Raw genomic sequence first — 23,122 nt, 5'->3', positions numbered from 1 at the left:
GCTGTTGTGTGATATGGCATTTCAACTTTGTCCCTGAAGGCAGACTCAGACGTTTCTCCTTCACGCTAAAGGCACAAGGAACGTACCAATCTGGCCGTGTGTTGCATTTGTATGCCTGAAGGAGACTTTCACTGAAATTCCACCAGCTGCTTTAATGTCAGAATTATGACACTGACTACAGACAAGGTAAGATCACTGGGTGCAGTTGATGCTTTTTGTGTAAGAGAGTGATTCAGCATGAGTGCGTGTCAAGAAAGCGTCGCTTTAAAAAAGGCGAACGTGAATGCAAGTTTGTCAGAGACAAGTGAAGTGTGAGATTGAGCGAGTTTTTGACACCCAGGTGAAATTGGGTAATACTGTGAAAAACGTTTTATCTTTTGAAAAACTGAGAAACACTTCAATTTCAGAACCATCACTGTTTGTTTCAGGTGTACGATGGGATGGACATCATTGACCTTCTGCTCAAAAACACAGGTGAATCCACCAGTTGCCACAGCAACCAAACGTGGACCAGCTCAACTAATGATGTAAGTGTGCTGCTCATTATGCACAGTTTGCTCCTAAACCGACTCACTCAGGGGAAAACATAATCACAAATTCATCTCATCATGAGAACCTGAGTGCTGAGTTTAAACTGTATTCTGGGGTGTGCCTGATTGTATAGCGGCAAGTGTTGCAAATAGCAGGAACCAAAGGAAACAGAGAGAGAGAGCGAATTGAAAGCCTGGTGTGTTTATGCTTCTGTGTCTACTTGTTTGTGTGATTACTATTATCTATGATCTAGATTAATTCTGCCAATCAAGCCATAATGTAATTATGTATGCATACTCTCTTCAGACACTGAGCACTAAGCAAAGCGATCCTGATGATTTCTTGGAGTTCCTGCTGCATGGGAGCGACTCCTCCTCTGTGCCAGCATCACCCCTGTGGTCTCCCTGCACCAGTGACAGTGGCATCAACGAGGACCCCCTGACAGATCCCACAAACAGCCCTCACACAGCCTCCTGCACAGCCTTCACTCCCTGTGACATTCAGGCTTTCACGCAGTCTTCATGTCTCGTGAATCAGACAGTGGCAAATGAAAAAAAGCCAGATGTTGTTATCGATCTCGGTAAGACAACATTTAAATAGCAAAGGGTTAACCGGCTTGCTTTTTTATACAGGCCAGAAACATGTACTGAACTTGAACCTGTAAAGCAGTAGTTTGTTTTAACAGTGAGCGCAAATGTGAGGTTGAGACGCGTAAAGAACAAAGTAACCAGGGCACAGGACTGCCAGATGAAAAAGGGGAAGCTTTTGACATTGTGAGATCTCTCATTTTGTGCTTTCTGTAGTGGGATAATGGGGGCTTTTGACTGCGCCTCTGATGGCGGACCTTTCAAAGAGCCACTTGTTTGGTTTTCCCATTTTTGAACATCTTTAAAGATAAACGGTTGTGATTGTTGCCATTCATAAACTGTTTTGTGAGGGCAGCTATTTTGAATATTGGTTCATTTCACTGTGCAGTTTTTTGACCCACCACTAGTGCCAGACATATCTGAAAATGGCCGAGTAAGCCTAGACACATACATTTCATTTAAAAAAAACCACATACATCACCTTCTAATTCCAACAAAAGGTTTTAAAACACAAGCAAATACATCCACAAGGTCATAATTATGAGGAAAGGAAAGTAATCTTTTCGGGCTGTAATTTCTTTAACTCTTTACATACCTGCTTAATTACTCATCAGCATCACAATTACAGTGGAAAGCTGTTTTATTTGTCTGTACTGGACTTCATCAGTGAATGAGTGAATAAATTCATCATTTACTTGGATTTATACAGTATATATTGTCTGTTAGGTTAAAGGTCAGTGTTCTTTTAATTCATTACAGGGAACAATTGTTGTAACACTGGTCTTGTGCTTGTAAGACTATATTACAAAGTCACTTTCAGCAGCTGCTCGAAGCTTTGTAACAGCTATTACCGTGAAGGTTAAATCCATTGTGCATTTGAAAGGTAGCGACAACTACACAAACCGCCATAAACTGCAGCCTTTAACTCGCCACAGAACCAGTGTGGGTGTAATTCAAATGTATGAATTTATATCCACGAGGGAAGCGTTACTGGTTTAAATGCTCCTGCCAGAAAAGATCAGCAGATAAGACCAGAGGGTTCCTGATGATTCGAAATGGCTGTGGAGTGTTGACATATCAATATTAATGCAACCCACACAATTTAACATTAGTGTTTCCCAGTGTTTCCAGTTTTCCACATTTGCTTTGACACATTTCTTGAAACCTTTCACACACATTATTTCTTTTTTCCAAGCTGTTAACACAAAACCTAGACACAATGCTCAAAGTCAAACTACTATTCATAAAACCTCTGACTGTGTTTCGACTGTGCTTTCAGGTCACACTCAAATCCCGCAACAATAAGAGCACGAACGAGCCTTCATTGAGCAACACATCAAAAAAATGGAAAACACAACATCAGGGTGTGCACTTTAAAAATAGTTTGAATAATCAGAATAAAATAGAACAGAAAATCAAAATGCAAAAAACTGAACAAAATAGAGTACAAGAAAACAGATCATTACAAAAATAACTACTGTTAATAAGAATCTTAATGGAAAACAGGCACAGTCAGTGATTTTCTTAGGTTATTTAATAGAAAAAACTGTACTGTGCTGATGCTGTACTAATAGTATCTACCTAATAATACACAGGAGCAGGTCTGCAGTTTATAATCCTATGATCTATGTATGATCTATCTATGTATCAAAGGTGGAGAGGCGTAGGCTTTCGAGTGCCATGGAGGGACATTTAACTTTGTGCCTGCACCTTCAGTCTGAAGATATTAAAGATCATACCTATATTTTATCATTGGAGAAGGTGTCCACCTCAACAATTAGCGAAAACATCTGGATAAAATGTCATCCTTTCCTTCTTATCTCAAGCCTTACCTCCTGAACTGAAGTCACATGAAAACATATGCACAAATTTATTTATTCCTGATATTGTTGCAATTACAGTCAGCAGATTAGACATGTGACCCTCCAGTCTGGGACGGCTGACAGAAAACAACAAAAGCTGTTTGTAAATTAACATTATGGCAGCTAATTTCTTAAAATTCAAACCTTCCCTCTGATAAACAGCTTGATTAAATTCTCACATTGTATGTGAGTTTATTCACTAAGCATCAAAGCCCAACAATGCTACATCAATTTTAAAGAAAGTTTCACTCATGCTGGCAAACACCAGCTAACAGCAGCAAAAACAACAGGCTAAGGCTTAAGCATATCCTCAGCAACTCACCTCATCTCATATCAGCCATCAGAACTGACCTTCGCTAACTCATCAACTCATATCGAACTCTCACAAACGTCCTCAGCCCACTTCAAAGTAAATAGATGTAGACACCTCTCACCCGTCATTGGCAGCTGAGGTAAACAGTGGGCTGACAGCCTTCACACGAATAAAGAAATTGAGCTCAAACAATAGCAGATACACATTGGCTGGCTGTGGCGATTATGGAGTACAGTCTAAATTTAATGTCTTTGATCTCTCTTGGCTGGCTAAAACATTTTTCTCATATTGCAGCAACTGTAGCTCAGATTATGCATTTGAATCGAGATGGGTAAGAAAGCAAAACTGAAATTTACTGACATCTAGAGGTGAAAATGTTTACTTACTGTAACTTTAAATTGAAACAAAGAAACAAGCAAAACAATCCTTTTTAAAGGAGCCCACAGAAAGCTAAACAAAGCTGGAGTAGGAGAATATTCCATATTCTAGGTGCCACAGACTGAAATGCTCTGTCAGTCCTGAGTCTTGTACAAGGAACAACCATTATATTCAGCATTCACCATTATTTGTTTTAAAAGTGGCATATCAGGTTTGATTAATTGTAAAAAGCTGACAATATAAAAATCACACGTTCTTTAGCCTAGGTTAACTGGCTACCTTAAAACTTTCTCACAATTTTTTTATATAATTACAAGACAATGTCGTGATGTCACTAATATTAAAGTAAAGATACATACTCCAAATCAAGCCAATATTTTGTATGACCAAGTTTTCAAGGTACTTGGCTGGTTGCTTGTTTCAGGTGGCTTTTGTAGATTTTGGCTATCTCGACATCTTTAGTCTCTCCCAGACTGACTCCATGAGACAAGAGCTTGATGGGGACTGTGCCATCTGGTGCATAATTGGTGCAGGCATGATCAGTCTCCTCCCTGGTGGTGCCACAGGATGGACAGGAATCCAAGTGTCTAAAATACCTAAAAACCTGTGCAGCATTGTGTGTTTGCAAAGTGTTTTTAAAGCACAGAAAGATGCTGCAATGACTGACGTTTTGTGGTGGGTTTTGTTTGAACTGCAAATACAAGCAATTTTGTAAACCATGACATGTGGTGTACTGTTTTTTCTGCTTTAATATGCAGGCTGTGAGTCTGGCAGCTTAGATGAGGATATCGGAATTTCATACTATCTCACCACAAACCAAAATCCTCTGCAACCATCCAGCCATTCTCTCACCGTGAAGGACCTGCTGTTATCCAACCTGGGAGACAAAGTAAGAAGGGTTTCATAAATGTGTTGAAAATTAAAATACGTGTGGTGTCCTGTCCAACTCTGACTGAAAGAGAATTTTATTACCTGACTGTGCCTTCTTGGGGAAAGCTGCAAATAGAGTAACTTTAAGTGAAATGAATTCTGTCCATCTGGTTCACAGGCGCAGCGAATCCCCCAGCATTCCTTGCGGGAGCTTGTACTTAATGAGGATGAGAAGAAGCTTCTGGCTAAAGAAGGGGTAAACTTGCCCAGCAGACTGCCTCTATCCAAGGTACATGAGCAATATACACATGTATGTAGGGCAGACGTCTCTGCACAAGCATGCTCCAAACACATCCACAAACACACACTCGTGATCTAAATCTGTATCCCCAGTTACACAAAGTCAGCCAGATATGATGCTCCCCCTACCCCACCCACCCTTCCCCACCACCCACACACACACACACACACACACCTCTCTCAACCTAGTTTCATCTCACATACCTTTTTCTTTATTCTCTCTTGTCCTGGTCTCCCATGTATTTCATCTCCCTGACAAGTTTGAAGAGAGAGTTTTGAAAAAGATCCGGCGGAAAATCCGCAACAAGCGCTCAGCTCAGGAAAGTCGGAAGAAGAAAAGGGAATATGTTGATAGCCTGGAAGAAAGGTATGACATTATCTCTGCACCGACTTAGGAAACATTTTTTAATCATCTGCTTTGGATTTTTTTTAATGTTTTTCAGTGATTCAGTGAGTGTTTTGTTGTTCATTAAGTAAAGCACACTTCATGTTTCCTGGTATTTGTCAAATAGTTCCCTGAAAAAAAAAAAATCCTCACAGGAAGCTCAAAAAAACAATTGTATAACAACCTCAAATAACACTAGTGAGGTGTTTTGAATTAAAAAAAAGAAGAAGGAGAGCTATGCAGCAGTAGTTGTCATTGCCTCCAGCAAAACCAATTAATTACAGAAACTTATTCAAGAGAAAAATTATATAGTGCCAAAATTGATAAAAGAAATACAACCCATTGAAATTCAGTTCCAGTGAAGCCGCCCAAAATGAAAGACATAAACCTTGTTATTTCTTTATTTATTCACTAATAAAGGTCATTATCTGGATACACAGAGAAATACCATTTTCAAGAGATTGCTGCAAAAGAGAATTTCTTTTTCATTTGAGGAATATTTAGATAAAAACAAAAAACAAACTTGTACATAAGCATTACTGTCTATAATGCCAACGGCACTTCAGTAAGAACAAACATACAAAAAGATGATGTTTTAATAATGCAGAGAATAATATATATTCATACTCCTGCTGTGGAAAAAAAGAAAGTGAGCCTTCTCTCAGTTATAAGGTTATATATATGATAAGATAAGATAAGATGACCTTTATTAGTCCCACAGGTGGGAAATTTGTTTTGTTACAGCAAAAGTGCAAAGTTATGTAGCAGAAATTAGAAAACACTGGAATGCAATAAAATACAATAGAATAAAATAGAATAGAATAATATATACAATAGAATAAAATAGAAATACAAATACTATATACAACTGAGTAGGAAAATACAAAAATACAACTTCGTCAGAAGAAGAATTGCACAAGAATTGCACATATAGCAATCTTATTGCACATGTGTGGGTTTGTGTGTTTGATCAGCTGCAAAAGTCTTTATTGTGGAGTCTGACAGCAGTGGGGAGGAAAGACCTGCGAAATCTCTCCGTCCCACACCGTGGGTGCTGCAGTCTCCCACTGAAGGAGCATATCATATCATATCATATCAGGGTATAATAAAAAATATGATCTAGTCTTTACGTGGTCTTAAATTTAGGTAAATTTAATCTGAGAAGGACAACAACATTCTCACATTAAACTGTGTTGTGACAAAAAACTAAACCAAAATCCAGAAACAGTCCTGTGAGAAACTAAGCACACCCAGTGATTCAGTAGCTTGTAGAAATACCTTTAGCAGCAATAACATGAAGTAATTGTTTCCTGTATGACTTCATTAGTCTCTGCCATCATTGTGAAGGAACTTTACCCCACTCTTCTTTACAGTGTTGCTTCTTAAATTCATCCACAGATCTTTTAAGGTCTCACCACAACATTTCAACAGGTCAAGGTCTGGACTTTGACTGGACCATTGCAGCACCTTGATTCTTTTCCTCCTTTCTTTTTGGGATCATAGTCCTGTTGTTGGACCCAGTTTTGCCCAAGCTTTAGCTGTCAGACAGATGGCTTCACATTTGGCTCAAGAATACTTTGAAACCCTTCTAAACAAGCCACACTTGTTCAGCCTTTTTCTAATTGTACTGTCATGAGTTTTAACATTTAACATGCTCACTGAAGGCTGTAGAGTCTGAGATGTAGCTCTTAGATTTTTTTAAAAGTTTTTGTAAGGATTGGATGGTCTGACTGAGGTGAATTTTCTGGGATGTCCATTCCTGGGGAGATTGTCATCTGTTGCTTTCCACTTGTGAATAATCTTTTTCACTGTAGAATGAAAATATTTTCTGAGTGGCCTGATAACCCCAATTGCTTTTCTAAGATTGTTGCTGATGTCTTTCCTGCTTGGATTTGTGATAACGCGTACCCGAATGCTCCAGACCTGCAAACTAGCAAATCGTCTTGACGATCTGTTAATCAAGTGCATTTCATTAGCAGCGGCTAATTTGTAATGCTCTTCTTCTGCACTTTGACTTAGTTTTTATTGACATAGTATAATATGTCACGGTTTGCAGTTTATCTGAGGTTGTATATACTCATTTTAAGACCTCTTAGAGATCTTAATATTGTTTATGAGAAAAAAAATCGGTGTTCAGTATAGTCAAAGACCTGAAAGTTTCTACATTCATTGAACATTGTAAAGAAACTCAGAATACCCACCATACTGTGATAACTGCTCCACTGTGGGGCACCAAAACACTTACGGTCGATCTGGACCACTTTCTCATTGTGCATACACGCAAACTCACAGATGTAGTCAGGAGAGAGAATGGATTATTCCTAAACATGATGCCACAACCCAGAACAGCAAGCAGGTTTTCTCAGAATCGCGTCAGTCTTCCTCCTCCTCCTCTACCTCGAGGCTGCTCGGAATCAGCCTCACCACACAGCCAGCAAGCCTTTGTCACCAAATTTATTAATCCCACCTGCCTCCCACATGCTGGCGCTTCAACCACATCACACCTCCACAAACAGCGCTGCGTGGTCGAGCATGTAATTTGACTCGCCTCAAAGAAACGCAATGCAGCAATGTTCCCCAAATTCCTTTGTTTGTCAAATCGCCCTAGGTTTATCATTCATCAGCTTCTCTTGGGGGTATTTTTAGAACTTGTTTCAGTCTGATGTGGTTCTTGAGATTGACTCCCTCGCACTGCTGGACTCTTTTAAAACCTGCCATTACTGATCTGTCTCAGAATAAAAGAGTCGATCGAGAATGAACGGAGGTGTTTTGGACCACGGGTGTAGCGGGTTGGATAAAGCCAATACACAGTTTGAGCTTTAAAAATGGCCAAACACAAATGTACTGTCACTTTAGTAAATATTTGAAATGTGAAAACTGTCTGTGTGTTTTGCGTACTAATGAAAATGTCTTACTGATGTAACACAGAAGGTTTATATATCTAATTACATGCTATCAACATCTCAATCAAGCTTGAGCTCTGCTGCCTCCTGATAACAAAAGTTTCATGGCAGAGTGAGATTGTCTCTCCCAGAGTCAGCATTCGTTGATAATTAAACCAGATTCAAGCGGAGCGTATCAACAGGGTGTCATTATCAGTCGAAGGCATAATGGACTCACAGTGACTGAATCAAAGAAGAGAGACACCAGAAGAAGAAAGGGGGTGGAGTCCCTGGATGACAGAATGGGGTTTGTGATAACAGTCAGCAGGCTGATATTGGCAGAGAGAGAAATGGAGGGCAGGCGAGGCAACATCATAAAACGATATTTTTTTTAATACGATTCTGCCTTCATTCTCCTCCTCCTATTTCTGTAGGATGTCTGCATGTGGTGCTCACAACCTCGAGTTGCAGAGAAAGATCCAGCAGCTGGAGGAGACCAACAAGTGAGTCCTTAAGTGAGGCAACAAAAGTTTAACCTGATGATTATTGGCATTAGATGCCTGGACGACTCAGTGTTTTGTACAATGATGGAGAGCTTAAAGTTCAAAGTCCAGAAAATACAGTAAAGAACATAACACACCTGATTAGCTTTACCTGTGACAACATCCAGGACTTGCTTTTGAAAGTTGCAATGAAAAGCAAAGAGTTACCATGACTACAGCCCAGTGCACTACACTTCAGCATATGGTCTGGAAAAGTCCAAGTCTCTGAAGCTTTGGAAGCTATATCCTGGCTCAGGCACAGTCAGGGCACAGCTTCAGAGCTCTGGCATGATCGAATGGTCACTGTTAGATTTTAGAGAATGGCTATTTTAGCTCTGCAGCAATTGCTCCTGTAAAAATAGCACCACAGATGTCTCGGTTTTTCAGTTTATTTCCCTGTTTCAGTTATTTAGCTACTGTGTTTTCATTAGTGGGATTATGTCTGGTAGTATTTTGTATTTTGTTGATGGCCTAAACCACTTCATCTCAAGGCTATGACACCATAAGGCCTGTTTCATGAAGCCTAAATCCAGAAATATAGGATGACAGAAAAAATTAAGATTGACCATATATAGTCAGAACATCCGGGTGTCGTACACAGAGATGGGCAGTAACGCGTTACTTGTAACGCGTTACTGTAATCTGATAAAAATAGAGCAACAGGACTGCTAGTCTTTGATTTTATTTACTTTCTGCTGTGTTTTACTTGCATCTATTTGAAAGACTGAGTGTAAACACAAAAACTATTTTATTTTATGTGCTGGAATGTGCAGAAAATAGGTTTAAATGTTAAACTAATTTCTTCAAGTCAGAGAATGGTGCATATAATTAAATTTTTGCTTGATGCATAAAGTTAAAAGATTAAAACTGATAAAACAAGTTAAAAAAAAGAGACTTTTCCATTTGATTACATTTTGTATGATGGATTATGCAGAAAAAGTAGAATTGGGTTGACAGATCTATCGCTTTATCACCTATTCAGGTTGTAAATCGTGTTTTTAAAAAGTAACTAAGTAACTAAGTAACTAAGTAATTAATTACTTTTGAAAATAAGTAATCAGTAAAGTAACGGGATTACTTTTTTGGGGAAGTAATCAGTAATTAGTTACTGATTACTTTTTTCAAGTAACTTGACCAACACTGGTCGTACATTTAACAATGGCCAGGCTGAGGAGGTGCAGCCATATGAAAACACGGCATAATTGCAAACCCTCACATTTGTTTCCCATCAAAGTCCCTACCGGTTGAACAGATAAGGCAGCAGGATTAATCAAACCTGGACGCGGGGCTTGTACAGAGCTAGCTGCACAAAATAAATCTCCACGACATCTTTTGTAACACCGCTTTCATGAAACCGAGTCACGGCTGAAAATGGCCAAACCATTCTGCTTGTTAAAGATTCAGGACTGAAGAGCCTGAGAGTAAAATTACCAGAATACAAAGTGCATACCATTCCAAATCTTCACACAGCTTTTCCAACTTTTCTTTTCACTCGGCAATTTCACTGTCCTGATTTTTTTTATTCTTTTTTCCCTGACGCTGGCAGACTGCTGCTTGTAAAAACTAAATGTGTGAAGGCTCCACACACAGACACACACTATTCCTTCAATTTGTCCTTCTCTCTCTCTCTCTCTCTTTTTTTTGCGAGAGTGATCACAGATGCTGGAAATGATGAGACCCCTTATGTGAAACTTTTGCACAGCCTCTTTCATCTTTCTGTCTGGATTTGTGTTGCAGTGCTCTGCTGGAGCAGCTAAGCCAGCTACAGGCTCTCCTTCCTAATGGCCCCAGCAAAACAAGACAGAAAGCAACCTGCATCCTGGTGAGATAGAGCATTATGTAATTTTTCAGGCAGTCATAATTGTAACAAAGAAATACAGTAAACATTAAAAGTTCATAAGCACATCAAGGCGCGCGAGTGTTTGTACCGGCAGGACTGTGGCTGTGAATGCTTTGAATATTTAAATGAGTCATAGAAGCACCCGTTGTGCAAAATGTTATGTAGTTGTGTGTGTAATAACCTACTCAGTTTCTTCTTTCTGATCTGTGTTTTCTATGCTTGACCTCTTTTTGTCCATCTGTCTGTATTTACATCCAGGTCTTGCTCCTCTCCTTCTCTCTGCTGATTTCTTCAAATCTTCGACCAGACCCTTACAGCCGGCTCAGTCAGGCAGACTATGCAGAGACCAAAGGTCCGTAGCCATCATGCATGGCCAGTCTTGCTTTCTTTTTTTCTTTTTCGTCCATGCACACTCACTCATGCACACACACTCACTCTTCTCAACCGCATCTCTGTCTCTCAGTGCCGTCCCGCTCCCTGCAGTCGATGGATGATGCCCGAGACATCCCTCCTCCTCCTCCACCTCCTTCTCTTCCTCTTCCTCTCCTCTGCGTTACCAGGGGCTTTGAAGCCCTGTGCAATCTGACAGAGAAGATTAGGCCCTGGAGAGATCTCCCCAAAGCAGACGTCCCCTTCTCTCGCCATCAAGATCACAGGCACAAGGACCTTCACTGATTTATTCTAACAAGAAAGACGTAGCGCAGGGGTGCGAGTTTGGATGCGAGTGCAGCCCCCAACAGGGTAGTTTAAAAGCTTCTCTGCATCTGCTTTTCACTACAGAGGCTGGGTGAGGGGCTGCTCCTGCACATAAACATCCAGTTGAAAGGTGTTTCAGGAATGCACTTTCACAAAGGCCAGTAAAGAGGTCATTGACGTGGATGTAATCATTTTTCATTTTGCTCTGAATAAAAAGCCTTTACGCACCTGCTGGATCATGTATGCTGGATCATACCTGTGCAGCTGATGCCTGTTAAATACAAACACATTAAATACACATGCACGCTCACTACTGTGATTTATTATTTTCTTTGAATATATACCATGATCTGTGGTGCATTCAGTAGGAGCTCTGCGCAGTAATTTAATGATGCATTTGCATTTTTCACTGTGTGTGTGTGTGTGTGTGTGTGTGTGTGTGTGTGTGTGTGTGTGTGTGTGTGTGTGTGTGTGTGTGTGTGTGTGTTGAGGCTTAGACGGTTAAATCTTTGAGACAGGTTGCTACTGGCAGGATCAGCCGGGTGTGAATTCACATTTTCTCCAGTGAATTTTGGACCCGTCTGAAAGTTTTGTTGTTGTTTTGTTTCCTTCCTCCAGCGATACCATGTGTCCTGTGTCGAGGAAAACCGATTTGCAAAAATAATGAGACAATATTTTGAAAACAAAAATGATTCGGGGTCTTCAAATATGACTCAATGAGCAAATAAAAGCTTCACGTTCACAGCCGGCTGTCAAAACACCAGAGGAAAGTGGGTTTCAGTTTCATATCATTATTTTTGAGAAAGAAAAATATCGCTTACTGTAATTGTGGAAATGTAACTAAAGACTGTTTACAGATCGACGTGAAGTGCCTTTTTCTGGTGAGATGAAATGAGATAAGCAGCTTAAATGTTCCACAGCTGCAAACCTCGAACAATTTAATCTGAAAATACAATAGTAGTAGATTTTAAGTCAGGAGTAACAACTGGCTGTTGGAAAGGAAAAGAGAAGCGAATTGAACTGTGATTATTTTTAAATGATGAGTATGTTATGGATTATGTTCACATAAAGAAGGCACAGAGGACTCTGTAAGTGTTGTTGATGTAAAAGTTTCTAACAGAAGGACCTGAGAGCAACTTGAGGTGGGATACCTTGGCTACCTGATCTACCCCATTGTACTGTAGTACTTACACAGTATTGTTCAGTACTGTGTGGGGGATGAGCTGTTTTATAGCCTGGTCCATAGTGCAGTACCTCTATCAGAAAGTTTTTTTTTTATTTTTTGTTCTTAACTATGAAATCTGTCTCTGTAGGTGAGCATGAAACATCTTGACAAATTTGTAATTAATTATACAATAAATGCAATTTTGAAGCAGAAAAACAACCCCCCAAAAAGCATCAATGAAAAATAGTACAATGTACCATTTTACAATAAATGATTTTTCCGTATTCATTTTTATGGATGTTTTTTTCCTTATTTTTTTAACCAGTCATTGAATTTTACCAATTACAGTTTAGCAATATGTCCATAAACTTCCATTTAAAAAAAGAACATATACAAAAAATATATAATCACTATAATTTCTCCACAGTACTTTATACTTTCAATCAAATATCTGCAAAATTGATGCCCATCACACTCAGCTGCAGTTTTCTGCCTCATATACTTACACAATACTTTTAAAAGAAACACTGTTGGCATTTCCGTCAAAGCACAGCTGTGCACTCAAATCTGCTTTCAACTCTATAATTTGAATACTTCTTTTTGGTTTATATTTTTACGCAGTTGATTTTTTTTTTTTTTTGTCTTTGTTGGTGGAGCTGTGCTGTGGAAATGTGGGTTTATCATCTCACTGTTTTTTTTAATCTCCTGGCAGCCGTGCATCGAGCCTTTCTCCCTGAGAGCTCTCGCTGAGCAGAGAATGTGGAATAACCGAAATAAATAAATAAATATTTCTGCAAACCAAGCTCAAAACTACGGGTTCACTATACGCACACACCGGCTAGGAGTCGGAAATGAATTATTGATGAGGCAGGTTAGGCAGTGTGTTGTAATGATAAAGAGTTAAAGATGTAGGTAGAAATTCAATCAGGATCTCAGAGCTGAGCAGAGGTGCTGCTACCCGAGGGAGAAAAGAGGTTGCAGGAGGAGAAGATTGCTCAGATAATTTTAGAAGGTTAGGCTGTCCGCGTGGGGTTTCATGAACATCTGAACATAGCTGCAGAATAATTAACCTGCACTCACAAACATGAGCACATAATTCTGACTTAATGATGACAAACATGAAAGCAAATGAGGCTGATTTTGCTCAGCAGCCTGAGCTCCTTCACCCTTTTCAGTGAGTTTGTTCAGTGTCTTTTCTTTAATTCTTATCCCTGCGCAACCTTGCATATATTTACTGTTTAAACATTAACCGGCTAAATTCTTGGGGCATTTAATATATATTTGATTTTTCTCTCCTTTGAACTAAATTTAATTTAATCTAGAGGTTTATTAGCATTTCTTCCACTGCCATCATATTCTTTGCATTGCAGCAGCTCTGAGGAAGGCATTTAGAGCGTGAATTCAAATCATCCTCTCCACCAAAGAATGACATTGACGAAACGCCCTCGATCAGGCCAAGAATTTGTATTTGAATAACTGCATGTATTACTAAAGAAGAGCTCATTTTTATAACCGTGTCTGGGCACAAATTTACATTGTAACACAGTCAGTGTAAAGTATTTTCACCTTGATCAGACAGAAATATTCACCCTTACACATTATCCCTACACACACAAACCAAAGTTTGCCTCAGCTTTACTTGCACTTATTTGGACTATAGTCGAAAACACGTCAGAAAAGCCCAACAGTGTCAGAATCTCGCCATCCATTTATTTTTAAATGAAAGCTGAATTTTTAAGCATCTTCGAAAGCCTCAGCAGAATGACAACAAGCGGCTTCACGAGGGAGATTTGGTGGGTCAGACTTCAACCACATCTGCATTTCTTTCCATGTCAGCACTGTGTACAAAATATGATTTATTAACATCTGAATTTGTGATTGACTGCTTGTGAAAACAGGAAAAGAAACCAAAAGGAAAGGATACACTTTCTTCCAAATGTCCCAGCTGCTCTTATATTTGCCCCCTTTTACTAAGTTTTAGAAGCAAGGATCAATTATTTAATACCACTTGGAGCAAACTGGTTGAGGTTAAGATGTTGAGATCTCTTCTTTTTAAAGTTACAGACTGTTTTAATATGAAGGTGCTGGAGAAAATGTTTGCTGCACTATGTCTTTTCTCTCAAACGCACTCAGTTTAGATCCAAGCGACGCACTGTGCGAATACCAACAGTGACCTATAAGACATGCAAATCGCAAGTGCACACACACACACATGCACGCACACAGCTCTTCCACTAACAGCATCAAAAAGACTGAAAGCTTTCTGATTTTCTAATGTTGAAATGAACACTGAAAAACCCTTGAAGGCAAGAAAATCTATAAAAATATGATCAATTTATCTTTAAAAATTAAAGTTAAATCTGGATTACATCAAAAAGGGGTGGGTGCGGGGGGATATGAATGAAGCTCAGCCAAGAGTACTGACATCTGAAACTTGGTTAGTGGGGCATCTGCTTTAATAACGACAATAATGTATCAACACTGGGGAGTCCGTGTGTGCACCGACAGAGCGCCATCATGCGGTGAAACGAGAAGCTGGGCGAGTATAAAAGCCTCCAGTGCGAGGATGCTGACAGAAGAGGCAACTGCATCATGTCAGACTTCGGCCTGAACGCGCCAAAGTAGGTGGATGCGGATTAATCACCTCTTTCTTTTGTTTTTTCAATATCTCAGACATTTCCGACTGGAAACCACAAACAAACAAAAGATTCAAGCAAAAGAAGAAGAAGAAGAAACGCGCATTTTGGAGCTCTGATCTCTTTTCATACTAAATGCATGAGGAGAAAGAGATGGGGATTTTTGAAACCGCACCTGCGCACCTGCGATCTCGAAGTTATCCCGGTGGAAGAAGTGGATAGTTTTGCGAAGTAGCTCGCCCTCTTTTCCCTTCCCCGCCTGCAGCTGAGCCATGCAGGTCAACAACAGCAGCTCCTCTGGAGCTCTGACAGGGCTGTGCGGAGGGGAAGAGGATGAGCGCAAAATCTCCGAACTGGTCAGCCCTACGGGAGCAGCCTCCTCTTTTAACCTCTCGTTAAACTGCTGGCTTCACATACTCTCTCAGGAGTCCTCGTTGGATCTGCACGGAGACAGCGCCAATCTGGCAGTAGGTTTGCTTACCTTCTTGGGTTTTTTTTTTTTTTTTACAAGTCCAGTTGGATCAGATTAATAAAAAATTAAACGGTAACTGTGCATGAATCTTGGAGATAATGTTGTTTCTTTATTCTGACATTACAGGTTATAGCATTTTTTTAAACAAGTCACACAACTTCAGAATATGTTTCAGCTTAAAATATCTTAACATTTATTATTGCAGCACTCTGTATGCATAAACTGTATATAAAAGATGACATTGCCACCATGCCACTCATTGGTTTGGTAAGTCTGGAGCCGAATGTTTTCACAAAGTGTCATCTGAGCTTTTTGAAAGGACACCCATCCTAAAGAATAATCTGCTTTGTCATCTTTTTGGACTTGAAATAATTATAAAATAAATATTATTTGCATATAGTGATCTTAAAACTAGCATTTGAGACAAAAAATAGACTCAATAGAAAAGCTTTGCCGAGGGTGTGACTTCCCCCCATAGACCAGGCATTAGAACATTAGAAAGAATGCAGGTTGAATACACTTCCACGTTTTTTACACCCAGAAGCTATCTTTTATATACAGTCTTTGTTTATATCTCTTGGTTTTAGTTCTGCTCATATAGGCTCTAACTTTAAATGCAAATAAGCTGCTGTGGGCCACACCATCCTTTAAATTATCAGGTTGGAAAAGTCTCCGATTTTTTTTTTCAGTTATGTTTACTGAAAACACCCTTCAAGCACAAAACATGTATGTGTGTGTGTGTGTGTGTGTGTGTGTGTGTGTGTGTGTGTGTGTGTGTGTGTGACAGGTACGAGTTGTCATTGCCCTGGTTTATCTGGTTGTATGTGTTCTGGGGCTCGTGGGTAACCTCCTGGCACTCTTCTTGCTTCACTCCCGTCGCCGTGGATACCACCACTCCTCCATTGACTGCTTTGTGATGAGCTTGGCTCTCACAGACCTCCAGTTCGTCCTCACATTGCCCTTCTGGGCCGTGGACACGCTGCTGGACTTCCGCTGGCCCTTTGGGCAGATCATGTGCAAGATCGTGAGCTCGGTCACCACCATGAACATGTACGCCAGTGTCTTCTTTCTCACCGCCATGAGCGTGACACGCTACCACTCCCTGGTTACTGCTCTGAAGATGGAGAGCCCAAGGAGTGCCACCGCTCGGGCCAAGTGGGCCAGCTCAGCCATTTGGGTGGTGTCTCTGGTGGCCACACTGCCTCATGCTTTCTACTCCACCACTGTCCAGGTTTGTTGAATCAGTACTCAACAACTAGTCTGCCTACAGTGCATGCTCTGATCTCCCTATTTATGTTTCCAGGTTTCTGCAGATGACGAGCTCTGCTTGGTTCGCTTCTCTGACTCCGACTCCGGTCACTGGGACCCCCAAGTCCTGCTGGGACTCTATCAAACACAGAAGGTCCTTCTGGGTTTTGTGGTTCCCCTTATTATCATCTCTGTGTGCTACCTCCTCCTGCTGAGGTTTATCCTGAGCCGGCGCATTGTGTGCAGCATGGTAACCGGGAGTGCCACCGAGAAATCTGAGTGTGAGAGAGGCCGCCACCGCCGCCGATCCAAAGTGACCCGCTCCGTCACTATCGTAGTTCTCTCCTTTTTCATCTGCTGGCTGCCCAACCAGGCCCTCACCTTGTGGGGGGTGCTGATCAAATTTGACTTGGTGCCCTTCAGCAAAGCCTTCTACAACACCCAGGCCTATGCGTTCCCCCTGACTGTGTGCCTGGCTCATGCTAACAGCTGTCTGAACCCAGTGCTTTACTGCCTGATCAGAAAAGAGTACAGAACTGGCCTAAAGGAGCTTCTCCTGAGAATTTCTCATGCAGTGCAGCATGTTTTCTCTCTGTCCCTGAGGGGAAGGAGAGTGGAGGAAGCACCGCCCAGCATGGTTATGATACATAAAGACATTAATATGTGATTTATTCAGAGCAAGAGAATAGCCTGACATTTTTGGAAACACAGTTAAATGTATTTTGATTGTGTGTGCTTCAGGGGTGCTGGAAGGTGAATTTGGTCACTTTCTGTACTAAACCAGTCTAGCTGTTTCCATCTCTCCCCAGTCTTGTGCTAAGCTAGGCTAAACGGCCGCTGATTGTAGTCTCATAAATAGAACGCACATCATCTAAATGTTAGCAAGAAAGCCACTACGAATATTCTGCCAAATGTTGAATGTTTGCTTTGTAATTCAACTCTGTATGCCATATTTCTTTGGTTTCATGCGTGACATATTAAAAGAAGAAATAAAGTGTTTAAGTAAGGCATTAAGCCACTCTGTTCAAGCAGGAGCTTTGTCATTGATTCTCAAGGTCTCTGGAACATAATCATGAGTACCAACTAATAAATCAGTCTAAAATCTGACTCAAACAGAGACTTTTTAAGCAAATCTTGCAGCGAATTCTGCAACAGCAAAGATTGTAGTAGAAGTATCATTTTTACGGGAAAAAAGGTCTTTAAAACTTTTATGAGCCAAAGTTAGTAAGCCTTTTAACCATTTTAAATATGTTTAATACTGGTAATTCTATATATGTAGTTCCTGTGCACTGGTAACCATTCAAATTTGAGTTAATTAACTTGGGCTTTAAAAATTCTTTCATAATTTTTTTTTGGAGTTGTCTGCTTCTCACTCATTTTCAGTAGAGTCCTTGAACCTGACCATTTTCAGAGGAGTGTTTGTTTGTTTTCTTTAAGCCACTTAACACTGACCTGTGAATCACTCGAGCATAAAAACACACCTAACTCAAGGAATAAACCAATGTTGTGTCTATACCTAACAGACAATTAGCAAAGAACTAGTTTAAATTGTATCTTTAGCACTTTGTTACTAGCATCCTGTTGCAAAAACACATCATGTGTTCCCATTTCTTCAGCTGAAGCAAATAAGATATTCTTAAGAAAGGAAAGCAGCGAGGGAAGGCTGAGGTATGCCAAATTACACAACAAGTGCAACAGGTCTTATGGGGTGATGAATTAATTAATTTAGCCTGGGCTTTCTAATAACTCCCCCCGAAGTGTGTCCAGAGGTGCTTCAAGGTTACAGAGTAGTTAGGCTTGCTTCCCTGAGAGCTTTGGTTGAAATCTAGTGACTGGAAAATTCACAGTGCATGACTCACATCATTTTCATATTCATCTGCAATTTTGGTGGGGCCTTGTCAACCTTGAAGATAGCATAACCTCGTTTAACAAAAGAATAAAGGTGAATAATCCTTACTGGCTGCAAGTGGGAGCAGTGGGCCAAATTGCCCCCCATAGCATCACAGAGCCAACCAGTTCCTTTTACTGCAGGAGTCAAGGGCTCAAGTCTTTCCTCTAATGCAGCACCCGTGTGTATGTTTTATTTTTGTTATGCACTTCTGTGAAAAAAACTATTTGCAAAAATACTACAAGAGACTTTGGGCGTTATGTCCATTGTTAAACTGTTCAATCAGCCTGTGGCCTGTTTTTTTTCCCACTGCTGTTTGATGTTTGAATAGATGATCTACAAAATGATTTGTTTGTACTTTGCGTCTTAATTCCCCACAGAGACCATTATGGGGACTTGTTACAGTTTCATCAGGATTAACGTGTGAAATATTTTCTTGTGTTATTGCTGCTAATTAATCCACCGTGCAGGAATCTGCCGGAGAAACTCGTCTCCAGGACATTTTGGCATTCACATTCAGTGTTTGATGTTCGCCTCTGTGTCTGATTTCCTGTCCTGCTGTGAATTGTTTTGTGAATACACGTGTGTGCTGTGACATTAAATAAAACAGGAGAACAAGAGTTTGGTGACATCTCGGGAAAGTTAATCTCTCCTGCGGCCGCAGCGGCATCACGAAGACAAGGTAAACGAGTCAGCCACACAAAGGCTCTTGCACGTTTTTGCCCTTTAGCAACCTTTAAATTTTGAACGGAAAACTATCTTCAGCCACTCGCAGACAGTTCCTGACATACAAATACCACACACACACATACACATGAGCTCCACCACACCGTTTTCATTGTGCGCCACTGTGGTTGTAATTATTTCCCAGCCCTGCTTCTTACATCAATAATTACTTGCCTGATTCATTCAGCAGGCTCTCTGTGAGCTATGATGTTGCCGTCGGTTCACCAAGGGAGCCTGCATCTTCCAGCTGAGAACAGCAACAGTCACAAGTGCTATCTACTCAAGATCCTTACTCAGACTATGCACTGTTATTAAGCACAAAAAAGTCTTCTGTTATTTGAAAGGCTCCTTTAGAAGAACTCACTTCACAACTCATCGAGAGCAAAACAACTGACACAGCAGCTACAGTTCATCCACTCAGACCCTGGTGGGCCTTTCTATTTCAGAGCCAGTTCACAGAAAAACATCTAAAACAAGAGGGTACAAAGCACGCGTGCTCGGCTATTCATCTTCAAGTGCTGTACGGAGAGGAATTTCACAGTCCCGCTGATGAAAACCACTCGAGGAAGTGTCATCCGTAAGTGTCCACATATGGCCTTCTTGGATTACTGATTTATAACAAGTGACAAGTTTATTTCCCAGGTGGACACAAACATTAACACAGCTTGCATGCTGCAGAAGAAAGCTACAAGGATCGTAACACCATCAGATATGAAGCGAGCAGCATGCTTAAAAACAAACAGGATTTAGATAATGTCAAAAGAATAATGTGCAAAGTAGAAAATAATGGACTCCCTAGCTGGATTCAGTGGTTGTTTGAAATCACAGAGACACAGTTTGAGCTCAGAGGAACCATAATGCTTAAAAAATGCAAACGTAAGGACAAATATTAATCATAGATTTACAGGGAGTGCAGAATTATTAGGCAAATGAGTATTTTGTCCACATCATCCTCTTCATGCATGTTGTCTTACTCCAAGCTGTATAGGCTCGAAAGCCTACTACCAATTAAGCATATTAGGTGATGTGCATCTCTGTAATGAGAAGGGGTGTGGTCTAATGACATCAACACCCTATATCAGGTGTGCATAATTATTAGGCAACGTCCTTTCCTTTGGCAAAATGGGTCAAAAGAAGGACTTGACAGGCTCAGAAAAGTCAAAAATAGTGAGATATCTTGCAGAGGGATGCAGCAGTCTCAAAATTGCAAAGCTTCTGAAGCGTGATCATCGAACAATCAAGCGTTTCATTCAAAATAGTCAACAGGGTCGCAAGAAGCGTGTGGAAAAACCAAGGCGCAAAATAACTGCCCATGAACTGAGAAAAGTCAAGCGTGCAGCTGCCAAGATGCCACTTGCCACCAGTTTGGCCATATTTCAGAGCTGCAACATCACTGGAGTGCCCAAAAGCACAAGGTGTGCAATACTCAGAGACATGGCCAAGGTAAGAAAGGCTGAAAGACGACCACCACTGAACAAGACACACAAGCTGAAACGTCAAGACTGGGCCAAGAAACATCTCAAGACTGATTTTTCTAAGGTTTTATGGACTGATGAAATGAGAGTGAGTCTTGATGGGCCAGATGGATGGGCCCGTGGCTGGATTGGTAAAGGGCAGAGAGCTCCAGTCCGACTCAGATGCCAGCAAGGTGGAGGTGGAGTACTGGTTTGGGCTGGTATCATCAAAGATGAGCTTGTGGGGCCTTTTCGGGTTGAGGATGGAGTCAAGCTCAACTCCCAGTCCTACTGCCAGTTTCTGGAAGACACCTTCTTCAAGCAGTGGTACAGGAAGAAGTCTGCATCCTTCAAGAAAAACATGATTTTCATGCAGGACAATGCTCCATCACACGCGTCCAAGTACTCCACAGCGTGGCTGGCAAGAAAGGGTATAAAAGAAGAAAAACTAATGACATGGCCTCCTTGTTCACCTGATCTGAACCCCATTGAGAACCTGTGGTCCATCATCAAATGTGAGATTTACAAGGAGGGAAAACAGTACACCTCTCTGAACAGTGTCTGGGAGGCTGTGGTTGCTGCTGCACGCAATGTTGATGGTGAACAGATCAAAACACTGACAGAATCCATGGATGGCAGGCTTTTGAGTGTCCTTGCAAAGAAAGGTGGCTATATTGGTCGCTGATTTGTTTTTGTTTTGTTTGTGAATGTCAGAAATGTATATTTGTGAATGTGGAGATGTTATATTTGTTTCACTGGTAAAAATAAATAATTGAAATGGGTATATATTTGTTTTTTGTTAAGTTGCCTAATAATTATGCACAGTAATAGTCACCTGCACACACAGATATCCCCCTAAAATAGCTAAAACTAAAAACAAACTAAAAACTACTTCCAAAAACATTCAGCTTTGATATTAATGAGTTTTTTGGGTTCATTGAGAACATGGTTGTTGTTCAATAAGAAAATTATTCCTCAAAAATACAACTTGCCTAATAATTCTGCACTCCCTGTATATGTGTTGCAGGGGAAACAGATTTCACCATGAATTTTTCAGAAAACTAAAGCTGATGTTAACTTAACCTGAAAATGCGTTCATCAACTTTTTATCATCATCATGATGAAGAATCTGATCCTGCTGAACGCTCCAGTTTCAAGGTCAAGTGCAGTACAGTGTAAAAGTCTTGAGCCACCTCATTTCTTTATACTTCCAGACTTACTTAATTCTTCAAAGTGGTCTTGAGTAATAATTCTCCAAACTTTCCGAAGAGCTTTCAAAGCTGTTCCCATTTCTTTTCTCTGACGGGCATAAAATAATATTTTTGCGCCAACAAGGTGACTCCCAAAGACCATGGCACCATGGTGTGCAGCGTATCCTTAAAACATTGGAGGAAATTGGACAAGACGAGGACAAAAGAAGAACTTGCAGATAGACTTCATCAGCAGCAGATGATCAGTATCTGAAAGTCACCTCCTTAACAAATAGGGGGGAAAAAATCCAGCAAAGACCTGACACAGCACCGGAGAGACTCATCTGATGGAGATTTTGTCAAAATTAATGTAATTATGAATGCAGAAAAGCCTCATCAGATTTTCATCAATCTTGTAATACCATCTGGAAAGCTATGACTGGCAACAGCTTCAAAAAACACACACAAAAGAGCACCATCAGTAATGGATTGGCTTCCCCAGATCCCGGAGTTCAACATTAGTACAAACTCTGTTTTTGCTTTATAAACTGTATTTCCATGCATGTTTGCGTATATTCAAATAAATTGCTGCACCTACTTCTCATGGGTGACCCAAGACTTTTGCACAGTACTGTATATCTCACACAGTCAACCTCAGGGGACACGCAGTGGCCTTCTAGAGCTTTCAGCCTCATGTCACAGGTATCACCATGTTTGAAAGTCCAGCTTCTAATCATGGTCCTCATCATGGAGAGATTTCATCACTGAAAGCTTTTGAAACACCATTAAGTGGAAACATTTCTTAAGTATCAGTTGTGGAGCTTGTTTACCTGTAAAAATTCTAAATTAATAAAGTTATCTGATACATTATATCTACATGACCTTCAAAATCCTTCAACTAGAACATTTTATTCGTATCCAGGAATGATTCTCAAAAGAAATGGTGACTAACTGCCCAACAGAAGGCCACAAACATGGTTGGTTTACATGTTTTTCTCTTTTTCATGTCAATTCACCATCTGTTTATTTAACTCGTGCATATTTTTGTGAAACTGATTTCACGAAATTCTGATCAGCCTCACTGTAAAAAAAAAAGAAGTACGCTTTTAATTTGTTACAGTTTGTTGGACAAAGACACATCTGTACATCACCACAAT

At 40.4% G+C, this 23,122-nt stretch overlaps 2 protein-coding genes across 2 annotated transcripts; both read left to right on the top strand.

Annotated features, from left to right (window-relative positions):
* Nucleotides 1–283: 283 nt before the first annotated feature.
* On the top strand, nucleotides 284–12,570 carry LOC146367477 (cyclic AMP-responsive element-binding protein 3-like protein 3-B). The gene is made up of 10 exons (XM_084912653.1): nucleotides 284–340; nucleotides 429–527; nucleotides 838–1,111; nucleotides 4,430–4,560; nucleotides 4,720–4,830; nucleotides 5,102–5,208; nucleotides 8,543–8,611; nucleotides 10,388–10,472; nucleotides 10,749–10,842; nucleotides 10,954–12,570. The coding sequence occupies exons 1-10, from the start codon at nucleotides 284–286 to the stop codon at nucleotides 11,163–11,165; spliced, it is 1,239 nt and encodes a 412-aa protein (XP_084768779.1). The 3' UTR covers nucleotides 11,166–12,570.
* A 2,331-nt stretch (nucleotides 12,571–14,901) lies between these two features.
* On the top strand, nucleotides 14,902–19,215 carry LOC146367476 (relaxin-3 receptor 1-like). The gene is made up of 3 exons (XM_084913310.1): nucleotides 14,902–15,454; nucleotides 16,247–16,690; nucleotides 16,763–19,215. The coding sequence occupies exons 1-3, from the start codon at nucleotides 15,260–15,262 to the stop codon at nucleotides 17,372–17,374; spliced, it is 1,251 nt and encodes a 416-aa protein (XP_084769436.1). The 5' UTR covers nucleotides 14,902–15,259; the 3' UTR covers nucleotides 17,375–19,215.
* Nucleotides 19,216–23,122: the final 3,907 nt, after the last annotated feature.

Source organism: Perissodus microlepis, chromosome 18, assembly GCF_051167445.1.
Source record: "Perissodus microlepis isolate ML-2025 ecotype Zambia chromosome 18, ASM5116744v1, whole genome shotgun sequence".
Lineage (NCBI taxonomy): Eukaryota > Metazoa > Chordata > Actinopteri > Cichliformes > Cichlidae > Perissodus > Perissodus microlepis.
Note: the sequence above shows the minus strand (reverse complement) of the source record. Positions and strands in the feature narration are given on the sequence as shown.

Bases quoted from the DNA above. Each gene is read 5' to 3' on its own strand.
- LOC146367476 (XM_084913310.1), top strand. From the start codon at position 15,260: ATGCAGGTCAACAACAGCAGCTCCTCTGGAGCTCTGACAGGGCTGTGC. The intron at 15,455-16,246 runs GTAGGTTTGCTT...TGTGTGTGACAG, and splicing joins GAGACAGCGCCAATCTGGCA to GTACGAGTTGTCATTGCCCT. The intron at 16,691-16,762 runs GTTTGTTGAATC...TTATGTTTCCAG, and splicing joins TCTACTCCACCACTGTCCAG to GTTTCTGCAGATGACGAGCT.
- LOC146367477 (XM_084912653.1), top strand. From the start codon at position 284: ATGCAAGTTTGTCAGAGACAAGTGAAGTGTGAGATTGAGCGAGTTTTT. The intron at 5,209-8,542 runs GTATGACATTAT...CTATTTCTGTAG, and splicing joins GTTGATAGCCTGGAAGAAAG to GATGTCTGCATGTGGTGCTC. The intron at 10,843-10,953 runs GTCCGTAGCCAT...TCTGTCTCTCAG, and splicing joins AGACTATGCAGAGACCAAAG to TGCCGTCCCGCTCCCTGCAG.